A 19,963-nucleotide genomic window follows, 5' to 3' on the forward strand; every position below is an offset into this window, starting at 1 on the left:
TATTATTATGTATCATTCCTATAGTTCTACATTTTATATGACTTTTTGTTTATTAAGTGTGCAGGAGTAGGGGGTACATGGCTTCAGGTTAAAGGTGTGAATGGGTACGGGACTGTGGAAAGTTTGGGAACCACTGTTCTAGATTGTATGATCAATTTCTGTTTATTAAGGGAAATGATATGTCATAATTTAAGGAAAATCAAAGAATTTTTAAGGGTTTTTTAACTGTTTAACATTCAAAATGACTGCAATAATACTAATATACTATACTATAAGCACTATACTATACTATCAGAATACTATAAGCACTGGAAAAACTGTGAGCCTCTGCAAATACTGTTTAGTTTCATTTGCACAATGATTCATGTTTCTACCTGTTATTTTCACTTTCTACTGCGGGCCGAATTGGATGCTCCAAAGGGCCGGATTTGGCCACCGGGCCATGAGTTTGACACGTTTTATGTGCATAAATGCTGTTTTAATAATTAATATTGGTTACGCTTTGGTCTTTTTTTGGGCATGCAAACCTGTGGACCACTTTTGTGTACCCCTGGATATACATACACTCATTCATTCATGCATTCACACCACGATTAAACTGGAGTATCAGTGAATTGCTGAGGACCATAAAAATGAATTAAAGTGAAGCCAATGTGTCCATTTACTCATACTTTTAGGTATTTTTCAAAACACGAATCATGCAATAAATGCAGCTTGAAGCATTTTTTTTTTTTTTTTTTTTCTAAATAAATGAATGGGTGAATAATGTATTTACCAGGTCCACTGTGGATCACTAGTTTGTCAGTGTTACAGTATGATCTTATCAGTCCTCAGTTTGATGTGTGGATGCTGAAAAAGACGGATGGTTAAATCAAGGTGAGACTTGTTGGTCTTTGTTATTGAATTTAATCTGCAGTGTGTGTTTATTCAGCACAATAACAAACGACAACAGTAATAGATGTCAGATGACAACGAAACAGACGTCTGCAGAACTTTTATCACGGGAAAAGGAATTGTCAGTGACAATATTTCAAAGCAAGTGCCGAGCGATGACAGGGAGCATTATGGGGATGAGAAAATAGCACATCACTATCTGATAGAACACATATTCCTTTTATTGTTGTTATTTTTATTATTATTATTTTCTCCCTAATGATTGAGCGCATTATGAGGCTTTTTATCCTATCGGCAAGCAGCAGTTCGTCTGGTGGAAAAGCTTGCTGTAGCTCTTCCACACGTTTTTTTTTTTTTTTTGCCATTTTGTTTGCTCAAAGTATTTGTTTGCGAGATGAATTGCTGCACTGGCAGGCGCGATGACAGCCAACACGAAGATGATATTGAATTGATTTCTGAAATGTTGCAGAACGGACTAGTTGATGTGTACCACGAGACATGAATAATAAAAATTCTATTAAAAAGCTCTTGAATGGCTGACACTGGAATATTATTTGTGATGATTAATTTTCCCCAGTCATTATAAAGGGGAGTTGGCATCAGATTGCCTCTGACAAAATTGCTTTTCACTCCCCGGTGAATACACTCAGTGTGCTTTTTTGAGAGCTCTAAACCATATTTCTCTGTGCAATATTGTGTCAAAATAGGCTCTGGAAAATACACTGCTCTTGTTTCACCTTATTAGGAGCACACAATCTGCTCCGCCTGGGGTCATTTAAATATTATGCATCCATCTAATAATAAGGGGATCGGGCTTTTTTAGCTCAGTTTTCTGTTTCTGGAAGTATGATTGGCATTATAATTATGGGATTAGAAAAAAGAAGCTACTAAGTGATTGTCACTAGTGTTTTTCCTTGTAATGAATTTGATTAAGTATATTTTAAAGGCGCGCACGCTGACAGTTTTGTCGCCTAAAAGCTGTCAGCATTTCTAAAGCAAATTATTCTGTACGGCAGCTGTTGTTGTCTAACTCTCATTAATTTGCAGTGTGCCCTTGTGTCGAATAAATTCTTCAACTTTATTTGCATTTCTAATTGTTTTTAATTCCTGGGGAACAAACTGAAATGGCAACAGCATTTCCAATGTCTGCACATACTGTAAGACCAAAGAACAACAGTGATGTTTATTTAAGTTAAGTTTTCTGAAGCTTTATAGTTATGAGTGTTTTTAGAATTTTTGTTCCGACGTGGACTTTTTTCATAATGTGCTGGTATCTGATGAACGCAACATTCTTTTAATGGTTTTTCCTTCAGATTCAAGTATTTCTTGACATCATAATTGGACACAATGCTGTTTAATGTTGTCGACTCGGAGCTTATTTGCTTTATGTTATGTTGTGTGCATCTGTTTAATGCCTTGTAGAGATATGTAAGCTCTTAGCTTTCTGGGATTAGCGCTTGTTTTTCTGTGAGCTAAAGCAGTATATTGTCCTATTACTGAAGTGTAAGACTCAAAACAATTGCGTGTCCTTATATTGCATACAACACTGTTCAATTCAATTCAATTCAGCTGTATTTATATAGCACAAATTAAAATAATAGTCATCTCAAAGCGCAAGCAAAATATTAAATATAAAAAAATCCAATAAATCCACATGAAAATGAATTAGCTATTCTCACCAGGGTTGGGGTTAAATGTTATAGTAATCACATTATTGATCTTTTTTTTACAGTTTTGACGTAATTATAATTGTAATTTCAAAAAATTGGTTGCTGTTGTAATCATAATAGAATTGTAATTGAGTTCAGATAATTGACTTTGTAATTATCTGCGGGTACCCAAGAAATGAAAAACAAACTGCATGATAGATAATATATCTTGGTGCAGTAGTTCTCAACTTGTCTCACCCTGGGACCCACATTTTGCCACGCGACCCTCTTTTTTTTCAGAATTCAATCAACCAATATTAAGGGGTTGAAAACACACACATAATCTTTTTTACAACATAAATCTATAGGGATGTAACGATTAATTGTAAGGCAGTTAAAAATCGATTCATGGGTATCACGGTTGATATCGATTTTCTGGCAATTGAATCGCAGTACTTTTTTTAAACCAGCAGAGGGCTATCGGGAAGTGTTGGCGGCGGGCGGAGTCTGCTAATACTTTCTTTCTGGCCGCCTTCTACTGTTAAATATGTTAATAAATGATTCATTACCCCTTTAGCACCGAAAGAATATCTGTAATATTACTTGAATATCTGTAAAAGTCACGTTTTTCTATTAGCTCTGTCTGCTAGCATAGCTTCTCTTCTTCACTGAAAGATATCTGCATGCCAACTGACCACTGTGTTACCAGCGCCCTCTGCTGGTCCAAACAAATATGATGTAAATCAGTGCAATGACGGTTTTTTTTTTTTTTAAAGTCCAATTGTTAAGGCACAAAAAACATTTTCAGTTGCACTTTTAAAAGAAAAAGAACTATTATGCAGTTTTGCATTGTTTATTATAGAACCAGAATTTAAATTAATAGGCTTCATTGTCATTTGTATTATTCCTTTATTTATTTAATTCAAGATTTATTTTTAGTTAAATTGCATTGTTTTGAATAGTTTATCAAGGAATTCTTTTGACAATGAAAATTAAAAGGAAAATAATACAGTATTTCCCAAAAAAAAAATTTGTCTACAGTCCCATTTTGTAAATGGAAAAATCGTGAGAGAATCGTATCGTGAACCCAGTATCGTGAATCGAATCGTATCGGGAGTTGAGTGAATCGTTACATCCCTATAAATCTATATATTTTCCTGTGCAACATGCATTTCACAGCATGCCTGTCAAAAGAAAAGTTTATTTTCCAATGACCCATGGTTCACATAGCAGCCTCGCTTCTGTCAGTCTGCCCCAGGGCAGCTGTGGCTACAATAGTAGCTTACCACCACTGTGGGTGGAGTGAAAGAATAATGCACATCAGTGTTTAATCACTTTGAATATCTATGAAAAGTGCTATATAAAATCCAATGCATTATTGTTATTGTTATTGTTATTGTTATTATTTATTATTATTAAAATAAAAGACAAGTCCAACATGAGAGACATTAAGTTTAATTTATTTATTTTTGAACAGGTGTATGTGACCAATCCAGTACAGGTCCGCGACCCACTTTTGGGTCCTGACCCACCAGTTGAGAATCGCTGTTTTAGTGTATTTTAATGCTGATTTAAGATATGGGTCAAAACCTAGCTGTTATCATAAGAGATGCTAACACAAGTAGAAGGTTATGTTTTATGGGCTTTTTTTTTTATTAAAGATTCATTAATTGTAATTGAACTTCAGTAATTGCAATACATTTCAAGGGTGAAATAATAATAATTTTTATTGTAATTGGAAAAAATGTCAGTCACCGTAATCATAATTGAGTTGTAATTGAACATGGATAATTGAAGATGTAATTGAGATGTAATTGTAAAATGTAAAGGACCCAAACCCTGGTTCTCACGCCATGTATTTTCTGCCTTCCTAGAGCTACTCCAGTCAGGGCAGAGGCAGCAGCGGCGGTGGAGGAGGAGGAGCTGGGGACGAAGACTATGAGATCCCCCCCATCACACCCCCGAACCACGCCGACCCCTCTTTGCTTCACCTCATGGAGCATGAGTCAGGATACCCTTTCCACTCCCTGCCTCACAATGGCCTGCTCAACACTTACTCCTACCCTGAGCTGCCCGCCCTTATGATGTCCAACATGCTGGGTCAGGACACCCACCTCCTCTCTGGCCCCATGCACTCAGTGAGTTCATCTTTCCTCTCTTTTTTGCTGCTCATGCATGTCGAGCACTGTGCTACGATATTAGCTTAAAAGTTGGACGTTAGCCAGACATTTGCTCTGAAGAATTCAGCCTTCCAGCCAGGGTTGGGGTCAATTATAATTGTAATCGCGTAGTAAGATAGTTCATTACAATTATGGCGTAATTATAATTGTAATTGTAACTTTAAAAATCTCTTGCTGTTGTAATTGTAATTAAATTGTAATTGAGTTCAGATAATTGACTTTATAATTGTAATTGGCATGAAAATTCTATAAAAGTTTGTCAATTATAATTTAACTCAAAACTGGGGAACCATGTTACAGTTCTATGTACAGTTTTATACACATATAGTTAACAATTATTAAAATATGTTCAAGCTTTCCCACATTTTACCATTTAAAAAAAAAAGATAAATTGAGGGGTATATTGACACAAAACAGGCTCAGACGCACACTCCAAAAATATCAAAACCTATATTTTCATTGATTAGGAAGCTTAACAAGGTAACCAATAGATAAGAAATAAATTAGATGATAGATATTTGTTTTTAATGTACTTTACAGCTGATTTAGGAGCCGTTATCGTAACAAATGTTAACAAAAAGCTAACACAAAAGGAAGGTAACTTTTATTATGTTATTTATTTCAGGCTCAGTAATTGAGAACATAAATGTAATTGACTTTCTGAGGGTAAATATTAATTGTAATTGACAAAAAAACTGCTGGTCACTGTAATCGTAATTGAATTGCATTTGCAAATGGATCATTGGAGAGGTAATTGTAACTGAAAAATGTGATTGACCCCGACCCTGCTTCTGACTATTTTTCAGACACATTTACTCTTCAAGCCACCACAGAAAAAACATAATCAATTCATAAGCTCATTCATCTTTGGGTTCCTGTTAATAGTCTGAGATCATTTTTTAATAATAGCACAGCGTTCCGTTATTAGAGTGATAATTAGATTGGTGAGAGGCCAAGGAAGCTGAGACAATGAAGTCAGAGAAAGGCCAGCGTGCAACACAGCAGCTTTTATAAATACAGAAAGCACTAGAATCCTCTAAACCTTTCGCTGCAGATCCTTTTGAAATTTTATTCACAAGCACGACTCAAAAGATTTTATTGCCTCAACTTCAGCCTAAAAAAAAGAAAAAGAAAGAACTCTGCTGCACATTTTTATATGTGATGTTCAGCAAAGCAACAGAAGGGAGCGGAGAAAAGATGGATGTGTGTGGAGGGGGGTGGGGGGTGGGGGGGTTGTTCCTTGTCAGCTACTTTTTCTTCTTTTCAAAAGGATGTTGAGGACCTCCGCTCGCTCTTCTGGTAAAGGGTCTTTTTCTGGTGTTAAACATGCTTCAGACCCAACATGTAAACACCCCTAGTGAACACATTCAAACGCTTTAATCATAGGATCGAATCAGATGAATTATAGATGCCTGTGTGGTGAATTATTCAATGTTATATACTTTCATCTGACATAAATATTACTTCTTTTTTTTTTTTTCTTCCTCTCTGCCCTCCATCATGAATATTTATGCTTTAATGTCAGCATCCATGGCATTTATCCTGCGTTAATCAGGTCTTGTGTGATTTTCAGAATCTAACTGCATTAGTTGAAAGTTCTATTTTTTTTGTCTATGGGTGTTTTTTAAAGCCTTCATTAAAGCCAGTCTTTAGGATGAGATTACGGGAGATTCTAAAACCCAGAAACATTTCGGAGACATGCCGGAGACTAGGGCTGGGCCATATATCGAGATTCAAGTTATATCGAGTTTTCTATTTTAGTGATATAGAAAATGACAATAACGCCATATCGAGATATATTTTTTTCTTTTTTAACTTGTTTTTATTGATACAATCACACAGTACAAATAACATCATACAATTATTTACAATTATTCTTAGAGTATAGTTAAACAGTGTCCTTCTTTACAATTGTTCCATATTTCTGAGAGCTCTTGTTGTAGGCACACTCCAACAGGGCTGACTGCAGGCGGTCAGACTTCCCAAGCAGGCTTGGTTTCTGAGGATAAACGACAGGAGTCACTGGGAGCAGGTGTGCAGTAACCAGCGGCTCTACCGGAGGCATGTTGAGTAGGCCCAGGCCCTCCGTGTCCTTGCAGTCCAGGGAAGAAGCACCCGGTACGGCACCCCTGTTAGTGAACAGCCGGTCCTAGTGGAAGGTCGACAACCAGCGCCTGGTGGCCGCATAGCGTGGCGAGGGCGGTGTCGTCACCGAGCCGCCAACTGGTATGTCGGGTCCGGTGCTCGATAGACGTGGGATCGTGTCGAGTCATTGGTGGTGAGCCGGGCCGAAGATAGGGGTGTCAGCGGTCGGCTTTATGATGTGACGCAGAGGCGTATATCCCATAGTGAGACATTGAAACAAATGTTATGAAAGAGAACTTGGTCTGTGCATGCAGTACAGGGCAGAATTTACTCTGTCTGTCTGTAGCCTGTCTCCGAAAGGTTTCCAAGTGTTTCCGGGTTTTTAGTATCTCCCTTAGGTTACAATCCAGTAGCTACTGTGCTAACTGCTGCTTATTTAGTGTTGCTTTACTGTTGCAGATGCTTAGACATGACCACAGTAATTTGATTAATATTGGTCCCATGTGCAATGTGATTTTTTTATTCTTTTTTTACCAGCATACTCTCAGAAGCAAACACAAAGGGAATGCCTGCTTCTTAAACAGCTTTCCCTTCACCTTTGCAATTATTTATTTTCAAATAGCCCTTCAGGGTAATGTTCCATTTTCTTATTTCACACCTCCTTTTCTCATAAACGAAGCACTGTTGCAATAAATCACTGCCCAAACAGAGACTTGCACACACTGTGAAAGGTCCAGAGATTTATGTAACACATTCATGTTTCCCACTTTCACATTTTAGTACTACTCTAGCAGAGGCTGGCTAATAATAGCCGCTATTAATATTTCTTGTTGCCTAGCAACGCCAGCAAGTAATAGCTTACTCTGGAAAAATAGATGACCGATAAGGAAGGTGGAGGGGGTGGTGGAGAAGCTGGGTTGGGGGTGGGGGGGTGGGGGGAGGTTTCAATTCATTTATTATCTCCTGGGACAAGAGGAGATTATTCTGAGGCTGAGGAAAGAAAAGTAGGCTATATATTGAGAAATATTTAAAAGCAATTGGAGATGACGGTATTTTCATTTCGCTTCCATTAGGGATGTTTCATTCTATGCTCGCACAGCAAAGTCAATTAACCTTAATTTCATACTGATAAAGGTATAATAAGCGAGATTGAATTTACGTCTGCTGCATGCTCAAAGATTATTAAGACTGGGTTGAAACATGCTTCAGGGTCAGAAATAGAGAAACGAACCTCTATCTGTGTCGTTTTATATCGATAAAAGCCTTACGATAAAGTCATTGAATTGAACTGTAACGCTTCAAAACCAAAATGCTTTCTCCGTTCGTCTTCAGAGCAAATAAAATAAAAAAAAAGTCTACACTAGCGTTACCTTAAGGATATACACTTCTCTTCAATCACAAGCTATCCTTCAACGCACATTTAAAACCTCCTACAACAAGCTCAGCTGGAGCAACAGATACGCTTCATCTCTGGGGATGTTGTTGCTGGGTTTTTTTGTACAACATTTAGCCCAGGGCTAAAGCTCTGTAAACTTCTCTCTGCTTTGTGAATCTCTTTTTCTGCTCACATCGATCCTTGTGCAAACACAGTTAGATCATTACAGGATTGAGGAGCAGTGAACATTGGCGGTCAGCGCAGTGCAGGAAGAAATCATTCTGTTACACGCTGCTCAGGAGAAGTTTTATTTTGCACCAGCTTAGATTCTGAGAAAAGAAAATTAAAAGCATTTTATTATCCTAAACAAATCCTTAAGTAGAGGTACTGTTACTTGATTGATTGAAAGTACAAGTAAGTCGTACATAAAATACTCAAGTACAGGAAGTAGCTCAATTAAATAGTACTCAAACTAAAAGTTACTAGTTACTTTCTCCCCCCACATTTATTTTTGGTAATAAATCTTGCCACGGTTCCCATGCATACAGTAAACATCTCATGTTTAACCTAAAAAGGAAGAGACCAGATCTTGCACAATTAGAAGCTAATTTATTCTCCACAAAGGCATCTATAGAAAATTTAATTTCATTTATTTATTTAGCACATATTTAAGAACAATTAATGCACAATTAATCCTTGATATATGAGGAAAACTAATATATTAACAATGTTCACAAAAATGTATATCAAAAGACAAATGAAAATATTCAACAAAATATTAATTGAAGATCAAAAAAAAATACAAACTTAAAACATATATATATATATATATATATATATATATATATATATATATATATATATATATATATATATATATATATATATATATATATATATTACGCTTGGATTGTAATCATGGTGGCATAGAGTAAAGTGAATAAAATAAAAGGTTTGTCAAAAATCTACAATTCTTAACACCCAGCTACATTTATGAACTCTAAAACTGAGAAAATAACCTCTATTCAATGCTGCTTTGGCTTGGTGCATTAGTTTAATTTGATTGGTCAGCTATGATGTGTGATGCATTCGATTGTTGTCTGGTCGTCTGTTGATTATTTTAAACAAAAAAATTATAATTTACTCAGTGTAACGACGAGGTGACGTTGACGGTTGAGTGTTAAAATGTAATGAATTACTTAGTTTAACACATACTTAAGTGCAAGCAAAATGACTGATTTACTCAAAAAAAGTACAAGTACCCATAAAAACAAATCAACAGTACCTCTGGTTATCAGTTTTGCTTCAACAGTGAAAAGCTCAAACAGTTGAGCATCAAATGGGATTGTCATTTTATTGTTAGTTTTGGTTCAAATTCTTATTTTTGTTTCCATTTGGCTCTTTTCTCTCAGGTGTTTTGTTTTTTGCCATCTGTGTATTGATGATATACAGATGTGTTGTCAGACAACGTCTATTCATCCCCAGTGTTCACCATTTAGGGCTGCATTTTCAATCTCTTGTTCTGGCAGTGTAATGAAGCCTCACGAGTGTAGATTAAAAATGTATTGATAAGAGTTGATCGAGCATTGGCTCAATGCTGGTTCTGCATCGATCATTAGTTGGCACAAAAAGCACAAGCTTGTGATCGTCAAGATACCAGCAACGCAAGTGTCTGAGCGAACAAAGCTGATGATTCAAATGATTCAAATTATATCAAGTTTCGCTTCTATTTATAGTTTATAGTCTTCTTTATATGATTTATTTTTTATAAAATCAACAAAGGTTGTGCAGTGGCTTCTTCATTTCAAACTACTTTATCGATTCCTCTGGACTTGAATAAAAATAAAAAACATGGCTGTGACCAGTGTTTCTCAAATGGGGGTACGTGTACCCCAGGGGTATGGAATGGCACTACAGAGGGTTCTTGAGAGAGACAGAGAGGGGAAAATTAACAGTTGAAAGCATAAAAAAAATATGGGGTTTTATAATGTTTATTTTTAATTTAAAATTATACCAGCAACTCACAAAACGACAACAAATACACACAAAATAAGAGAAAAATATACTGAGTAATAAAAAGAACAGGCAAGCAACAATGAAATACACAAATTGACACCAAAAACACACACACTAAGAGATAAAAAAAAGACTTACTATCACCAGCAACACACAAAACGACAATAAAGACACAATAAATGATAGAAGAACACACAAGATCACTACAAAATACACAAAAGTCACAGAGAAATATACAAAAGGACATAAGAAACAACTAAACGACACTAAAACCACACACAGAGAGAGAATAATTTAAATACTGTATTACCAACAACACACAAAACGACAACAAAAGCAAAGAAAATAAGTTGAAATTATACTGAAGAATAAAAAACTGTATTTACACAAATAAAAAGAAAAACAAAAACACACTCACTAAGAGAGAAAAAGACTTACTATTAACAGTAACACACAAAAAAACAACAGACACACTAAATGAGAGAAAAACATACAATCACTACAAAATACACAAAAATCACAGAGAAACATACAAAACGACATAAGAAACAACCAAACGACACTGAAAACACACACACTGACAGAGAATTATTTAAATATTACCAGCAACACACAAAACGACAACAAAAGCAAACAAAATAGGATTAAAATTATACTGAACAATAAAACATTGTATTTAGACAAATAAAAAAAATGCCAAAACCACACTCACTATGAGAGAAAATTACTTACCATTAACAGAAACACACAAAACAACAACATAGACACATTAAATGAGCGAGAAACACTCAATATCACTACAATATAAACAAAAATAGCAGAGAAACATACACAACGACATAAGAAATCACACACACTGAGAGAGAATAATTTAAATAATACCAACAATTCACAAAATTGACCCCAAAATCACAAAATATGAGAAAAATATACTGAAAAGTAAAAAGAACAGACAAACAACAACAAAATACACAAAATCACACAAAATGATGATAGAACTTATCTTGATTAGGTCATGAACTGAAAATGCAAGGATCAGTATTGGTCCGAGATTGACCTAAATGAAAGAAACTTTAGGAATACATTTATACTAAATACAGTTTCTTTTCACTTATTTACAAAATGAGATTCTTTAAAATATGTTATCACTCATTCATTCCATCATGACACTCTATAGTTCTATATATTCTGAGCAAAATGTTGTAGTCGTACATAAGGGGGTACTTGGATTCAAAAGTAAGAGAAAGGGGGTACTTGAGCCAAAAAGGTTTGAGAACCACTTTGATTACATAGAGTGAAATATACTCTGTAACTCTGTAAATGTTCATTTGTGAGGGAGAATCCCTGGCTCACCCCTGGCTGTCAGCCTTCCTTCCCTATCCAACATGGTAGAGCTGACACCCAGAGGTCTCATGTTCGACAAGCTTCCCTGTTTGTTCTGGCTTGGCTGACGGTAAAGCAGCAGTAGCAGCAGCAGCAGTGGGGTTTCACTATAGCAACATCTATCACTTTGAGTTAAAGGAGGAGTTAAAGGAGGACAGACTCTTGCCAGCAGGCAATAATGAGAGGTCAAGGAGGAATTTGTAGAACAGCCCTAACATTGAGCCTGTGGGGGTGCCGGTGCATTTGAATACTGAAACAGCACCAGCCCCTGTCTCATTACTGCTATAATGAAGCTTGGGAAGGAGGAGGCGAATCCCTGCCGCCCAAATAAAAAGCTGCCAGTTGTGCCAGATTGTGTCACAAATTCAGCCAGATCTCTCTTAATGGTGCTTCAGTTGGGCTTTTTTTTAAAAGATAATTTGTAAACAACCAACAGGAAACGTGAAACTAACATGAAAATAATAGTTTCACTTTTTGTGCGTGAAAAACACAATTACCGCATTTTGTTTTTGTGCTGTGCAACACGACTTTCAAACTCAATATGTTTCCATTGAAAAACAGACTTCAAATCAGGGTTTTGGCTATAGTTAGTTTAAGTCACATGTGTCAAACTCAGCCCTGAGGGCCAAATCCGGCCCTTTGGAGCGTCCAATGCGGCCCGCAAGAGAAAGTAAAAAGGACATAGAAAACATGAATCATTGTGTAAATAAAACTCATCAGGTCTTGGTGCTTATATCTCATGATTGTCGTAATTTTTAAAGTTAAATAACTGAAAAAAAAACTCTAAATTCTTACAAAATCCTTTCATTTTCCTTAAATGATGACATAGTTCCCTTAATTAAATAAAAATTGCTCACAAAATCTTAGAAATTGAAAGTAAATATTCAGTTGGGACTGATATCTATCATTTATTGCTTAGATATGGTTGGTTTATTACATATTTTGTATTTCATGTATATGTAGAAGTGCAGAATATGACACACTAATGTTGAAATTACTCATTTTCCAGTTTATAATCTGTGGCCCACATGAGATCAAACTGCTCCGTATTTGGCACCTGAACTAAAATGAGGCTGACACTCCTGGTGCAAAGGTTATGGTTAAGATGATAACTCCCATTATAATGCATCGCTTTGCAATCACCACCAGGAACAACAAACAAAAATCTCAAATCAATATTGTAACCACTAAGTACATTTAGTGTCGTTGTCGTAAACGTTGTGATACTGAGCTGAAACGACACACTGAATGATCAAGTTATTGCACAGGAATTGTGTTTATTTATTTTTGAAACAGTTACATTTTTCTGTGGTGAAATTGTTGTAATTTCATTTCTTTTCACAAAGGAAAACACTGGAAAATGTAAAATGTGAACCTCGCACACTTCAAAGGTTTTGGCCTTATTAAAGGTCAGTCTGTTATTACTTAAAATATTACTCATTTTACTGTAGATTAATACATAAATAAATAAATAGCCAAGCTGCCCAAAAAAAAAAAACTAATTGCACACAGAATCTAACTTAAAGGTATTAAAAATTCCAGTGTCAATATGAGAGAACTGTTGAATAAATTTGAACCTTGAATATTCAAAACCATTGCTGTTCTACATTCTGCTGCTGAGGCCAAGCAATCTGACCACTTGACTGAAGGAATCAATATTTTTGTTATAAATATACTGTATGTATATAAAAAATTAAATTTTCAGTATATTCACAGCTCAAATGTATTCAGTCACTTCAAATTCCACCATTTAATAGATTTATATTATTTCCATTCAACTTTGTTTGCAGTACACGTTGATGATTGATAGAATTTATTTGGCTCAGTGTTAGGGAATTCAACTGTAAGTCTTGGGTCAGTTCTGGACACCCACTCATGTACTATGGGTTAGTTTTTACAGCTTACCATCTAACCTCAAAAAAACCTGCCAAAAAGTGTAAGTTAACAGTACTGGTAATTAGACCTAAAAGTTCAACTTTAGGACTTTCTGTAGAACAGTGGAACATCTGTACCATTATGTTTGTGTCTTTTCAGTCAAGGTTGGCCCATTGCCAGTGGTTCCACAGAAATATTTGTCAGTTTATTTTTTTTTACTTTTATTATTTTCATCAATAATATGTCAGTAATTTGTGGCACAACTATTTAAGATAAACCAAAAGGTGAAGTTCAAATTCTAAAAAGAGCAAAACATCAGAAATAAATGAACAAAAAGGCATAAATTCAAAGTTAATGTTGGACGAGACACTGGAAAGAGTTTAGACGAGCCTGCAGACTAAGGGGTACATAGGGCAATGAAGTTTGGGAAATACTGCCCTATACCTTTTATATATTGGCTGTAGTTTTGGGACTTCAGTGACTTCTTTTTCAATGGTTGGGGTCAAAGACTACGAGGGGGGAAAGCCACAGCTAGGTTAAAGTAGTTTGAAACTGTATTAAAAGCTGTGGTTATCAATAGAGAAGCTGTTGATAGATTTGGTCTCTAGTTTAACCATTAAATAGGTCAGAATCTGCATCTGCACTCACAAAACAGTCATTGGTTTGAGTTCAAAAGCTCCAGAAGCAATGCTACATGAATAGAAAGGTCGAATAAAGTGAATTCCAATCTTGATTATGAAAGCACTTTATCTACAGATGTTCCTGAAATTACAGTTTGGCTCGACTACACATCAGAGTTGCTGGAAGTCTTAAAAAATTGAAACAGCAATCTTTTTTCCAGTTGAGGTTTTTGGACGTATCTCATATGACCTGCCTGCTCTGCTGGCTTTCACTGGTGGTAGATATGACATCTTAGTGACATTCCAGATAAATCACTTTTTTTAGAAATAGAAATATTTTCTGTTGTGGTTTTCCATTCCACACAAAGACAGATACCCTTCAAGGCTACGCTCCACAAAAAGGGGTGAACAATGTGTTTCATAGTTGTCAAAAGAAATGACTGCAAGATAATTGGAGGGTCACTCGTGTTTAGAGTATGAAATTAGGAAAATATTATGGGGGCAATTTTGGACCCCATAGTTTAATAAAATGGGAACATTTTTAACATAATTGGGGGCCATGGAAATAAATGTAGTTAGAGCTTGGATACTTTTATTGATTAAAATGCACAGTAGCTTCTGCCAACACAAAAAAAAAGTACAGCCTTTCTTTTTCAGAGAGAAGTTTTGTAAGTAGTACGGAAGTTTTTACAGAAATAAGAAGACAGATGTAAGGCTGCAACAACAGTCGATAAAATCAATAAAAATCGACTATTAAAATTGTTGACAACAAATTTCATTCTTCATGGGATTTATGTCACTGACCGTGATGCAAAGCCGTTTGCTTCACCTGCAGAGCTTTGTGTGTGCGGCACGCGCACAAGTGTTTGTGTGTGTGCGCACCACGAGTGTTCGTGTGTGTGCGCACCACGAGTGTTCGTGTGTGTGCAGGCAGAGTGTGTGTGTGTGTGCGCACCACAAGTGTTTGTGTGCGCAGATTGCTTGTGCATGTGCACAGTGTTTGTGTGTGCGTAGACTGTGTGTGCGTGCACCACGAGTGTTTGTGTGCGCGCACACGAGTGTTTGTGTGTGCGCCGATTGTTTGTGTGTGCGTGCAGTTTTTGTGTGTGTGCGTGCGGTATTTGTGAGTGTTTTTGTGCGTGCGCAGAGTGTCTGTGTGCACACACCACGAGTGTTTGTATGCGCGCACGCACCAAAATTGTTTGTGTGTGTGTGCATGCTGTGTTTGTGTGTGACTTGCGTGCGCAAGCATTTGTTTGTGCGTGAGAGACACTTTTATTTCAGTTTAATCAACTTAAGCAGGCTATAAATGTGCTTTTGTTATCTTATTAAAATGTTTTGACTGATTAATCGATTATGAAAATAATCGCTAGTTGCAGCTCTAAACATACAGTATGTAGGGAAACTATGGGTTTATTTAGGGTTTAACAGCCTTTTAGTATTACACAAAACAATACCTTAAAAACAGCAATGCAAACAGTATATACTTTTTATTTAGTTATTAGACCTACAGTTTCTAAAGTGATTAAAATAAGATATATAGAAAAAAACTCAAGTTCCTTATAAACAGAAATTAAATTGAATTAATCAACACTAGAATCTGCTTCAGTAAAGCATTTACACATTTAAAAAGGCTACAATATCTGCTGACTCAAAGCTATTCTTCATGGGCTGATATTTTATGGAATATATTTGTGCATGTGGGTCACTATATTAGTGTTATTGTGTGCAATTCATTAATTATTATAAGTTGTTGACTAAAAATTGAGGGACAAATGTCCCGTGGCCCGCGCTTATTTCATTTCATTTTAACGCAAACAGAAAACTGTCCTCGTTTAAAAAAGTAAACCTTTATGTTGTCCTGCTGCACCGAAGTAAGAAAGAGAAGCTATCACAGCATTAAAAACAAATGCACAGCCATTGCACTTCATGAATATTCATACTGTTAAGTTAAATAACCTCAGGAAACTGTAAAACTAATGCATATTTAAAGGGATTGGAACACTATGCCGTATTTGACTTTGTGGGATCATCGTATTACAAGGGCAAACAATTAGAAAACATTTCATCTGTCGTCAAGCTACATGTGGAGAGCAATATCCCATGTTGTCACATTAGCTACGGGCCATTGGCTGAAGGAGAGCAGTGTGACATGGTAGAGAACAACAGTGAAGTATGTTGTCAATAATGTGAATAAGCACTGAAGGGATTTAATGGTTTGTCATGAAGAAAATCTAAATGAACATTTATTTATTTTTTTCTGTTTTTCTTTATTTTTCTCTGTTTACAAAAGGAAGGTTAAGTTTTAAAGCGTTGTTTAAATGATTAATTGTATTTGAACTTCAGTAATGGAGAATGTAATTGTAATTGACTTTGAGAGAAGAATAAGATTTGTCCTTTTAACTGTAATTGGAAGAAATGCTGGTCACCGCAATCATAATTGAGTTGTAATTGAACATAGATAATTCAAGACGTAATTGTAATTGAAAATAGTAATTGACCCCAACCATGAAGAAAGTGTTAATACACGTGTCAAACTCATGGCCCGGGCGCCAAATCTGGCCTTTTGGAGCATCTAATCTGGCCCTCAAGAGAAAGTAAAAAATTACAGAGAAAACGTGAATCATTGTGTAAATGAAACTCAACACTCCCAGTGCTTAAATCGCATGATTCCAGACATTTTTAATGTAAAAAAAAAATTAAAATTCTTGCAAAATCCTTGAATTTTCCTCAAATTATGACATAGTATTTCCCTCAATTAAATGGAAATTGGTCACAGATTTAGGAAATTTAAAGTGAGGACCTTGACGAGACTGTAATCTGTCACATATTGCTCATTGTTTCTTGCATATTTTGTATATTATGTATATACGTGGAAATGCAAAATATGCCACAATGATGTTGAAATTACTCGTTTTCCAGCATAAAATCTGTGGCCCTTGTATTTGGCCCCTGAACAAAAATGAGTTTGACACCCCTGAGTTAGTAGATTTAGCAAAGTATCATATTTTCCTCAAACCAAGAGGGTGAAAAGCAGCTATGACATCACACAGAGCTGAAACATCAAATCGGCCTCGAGGTTTAACTCCACTTGTTTACATTTATCAAGCTCGGCATCATCAGCGGGAGAATCCCTTACTGGCCACTTTAAAGAAGGCCCCGACTCTTTACGCCGAGGGATCAGCGTGGTGACTCCTTCCTCCTCCTCACCACCACCGCAACGCTAATTAGGCCCACCACAAAGCCAGCCTGTGGGGATAATGTCCCATTATTAGAGTCATTTGTTTCAATTAACCGCTCTGTGATTCTACAATAGCGCCGCGCAGCCCGGTGCAAAGAAGCCATTACTCTCACCCAAGCAACCAAAGAGGTGTTTGTAAGAAGGTTACGGATACCTGCTGCTGCCATCAGGTCGTGCTGACTCATTCATGTGTTAGCAAAGCAAAACCTTCATTTAAGCAGCGACTGGCTTCATTGTTGTTGTTGTTGGAAATGATTGGATTGTGTTTTCTGAGAGGATTGAAGATTTGTTTTAAATTGTTGACTTCAGCCTTAAACCCTTTATGCTTTTCCTGTTACTGTTTATATGCTGAAAGCAGGGTTGGTCAATTACATATTTCAGTTACCATTATGCTTTCAATTACCCAAGTGACCAGCATTTTTTCCAATTACAATTAAATTACAATTATTTTATTTTTTTATCCTCAGATAAATAATTACTAAAGTTCAATTACAATTAACCACAATCACTGAGCCTGAAATTAAAAAAAAAACTAATAAAAGTTAACCTTACTTGTTCAATTACCCATGTTTAATTACAATTCAATTTACGATAAAATGACCTGCATTTTTTCCAATTACAAATAAATTATTATTTCTTTTTTTTTTTTTTATCCTCAGAAAGTCAATTACAATTACTAAAGTTCAATTACAAATAATCACAATTACTGAGCCTGAAATAAATAACCTAATAAAGGTTAACTTTCCTGTTGTGTTAGCTTTCTGTTAGCATATCTTATGATAACGGATCCTAAATCAGCTGTAAAATACAAAATTAACTTTTTTGCAATTACAAATACATCTTCAATTATCCATGTTCAATTACAACTCAATTATGATTATGGTGACCAGCATTTTTTCCAATTGCAACTAAAATTACAATAGTTATTTTTCCACTGAAAGTCAATTACAATTACCTTCTCAATTACTAAGGTTGAATTACAATTATTCACAATTACTGAGCCTGAAAAAAACAACCTATAATAAAGGTTAACTTTCCTTTTGTGTTAGCTTTCTGTTAGCATCTCTTATGATAACAAAATCAGCTGTAAAAAACACTTAAAGTATTATTAGTCATCTAATTTTTTTCTCATCTATTGGTTACATTGTTAGGCTTCCTAATCAATGAAAATATTGGTATTAATATTTTTGGTGTGGACGTCTGAGCTGTTTTTGTGTCAGTATATCCCTCGGTTTCATTTTTTTTTTAAATGGTAAAATGTGGAAAAGCTTGCGATGGAACACATTTTGATAATATCAACTACATATGTGTAGAGGTGTACATAGAACTGTAACATGGTTGACAATTGCAAAGTCAATTATCTGAACTCAATTACATTTTTATTATGATTATGACGGCAACGGATTTTTAAATTTACAATTATAATTACGCCATAATTGTAATTAATGATCAAGGACGTGAATACAATTATAATTGACCCCAACCCTGGCTGAGAGTTTAGCAGTGTGTAGAATATTTCTGCTACTGTATTAGCTTTCTGCACCCAGATGCTAGTTTTTCTCTCAAAGCTCATATTATTTCTCAGAAATCCTTGATTCAAACATCTCCTGAGCGTGTTGTAATCACATCAGTGGACAAAGAAAGCAGATTGCTTTGACAACTATTCCCCACAGTCCTGTCTTAAATTGTAAAGCGACAATTAGTCTTAGTGCCTTGGTGGCCACCAGCTAGTGACCCTTGATAGAAGCTGTTTGTGCACTTGCACAGTGCCTGCTGTTGGGCACAGCTGGAGGCTGAAGGAGCCCTACTGGTTACTGGTTGCTGGTTGCACCAGGCACGGCTCTGAAAGTGATCATGACTGTGATTAGTTTCTGCCGAGCCACAACTTTGAGAACCTGTTTTTGTATTACACGCTTTGAAATCAGTATTAAGTGTGATTCTTCAAGCAGAATAAATTAGAGGAATTATGCACCAGCACCAGTACAAAGACTCTAACAGAGGTGTAAAGAGTACTGATACACCCTACTCAAGCAGAAGTACTGTTGCTTGATTGAAATTGTGCTCAAGTACAAGAACAAATCAGTCATACATAAAATACTCAAGTACAAGTAAAAAGTAGCTCAATTTAATAGTACTCAAAGTAAAAGTTACTAGTTACTCCCACGTTTATTTTTGGTTATAAATCTTCCCACGGTTCCCAATGCGTACAGTAAACATCTCATGTATAAACTTAAAAAAGAAGAGACCAAATCTTGCACGATTGGTTCTTAAAGCTGCAGGATGTAGAATCGTGAGACGCTTCACGCTCCCCCCTCTCCTTCTGAATGAAACTCACCGGTCTTTTTTGAGAACGCTTGCGTGAACGCGCACACTGTGGAATTCTTTGCGACTGTTTTCTGAAGACGAATGACAAATATAGAGACTTTATTTTGTGTTATTGGACATTATTCTGATGTTTTAGAGACATGAACATGTGTATCACTCGCTGCTGTGAGGCAGCGAGTGATACGCAGCACATTTCATACACAAGGCAACTCAATATGCTTTACATGATAAAACATTCAACAGCTTAAAATCAAAACCAAAACATTTAAAATCTTCAGTAAAATCAATTAAAATCATCAACAAACACATGACATCAACAA

General features: G+C 35.9%; 1 protein-coding gene across 4 annotated transcripts in view; it reads left to right on the forward strand.

The window, feature by feature from the left end:
* LOC114467258 (TOX high mobility group box family member 2-like) overlaps positions 1–19,963 on the forward strand; it is a 262,292-nt gene that overhangs the window by 213,091 nt on the left and 29,238 nt on the right. For all 4 annotated transcript variants that reach the window (XM_028453431.1, XM_028453430.1, XM_028453428.1 and 1 more), the window contains one exon: positions 4,418–4,681. In XM_028453431.1, coding sequence (XP_028309232.1) covers positions 4,418–4,681 — 264 coding nt within the window. The remainder of the gene's footprint in view (positions 1–4,417; positions 4,682–19,963) is intronic.

The sequence above is a fragment of the Gouania willdenowi genome, chromosome 7, assembly GCF_900634775.1.
Source record: "Gouania willdenowi chromosome 7, fGouWil2.1, whole genome shotgun sequence".
Lineage (NCBI taxonomy): Eukaryota > Metazoa > Chordata > Actinopteri > Blenniiformes > Gobiesocidae > Gouania > Gouania willdenowi.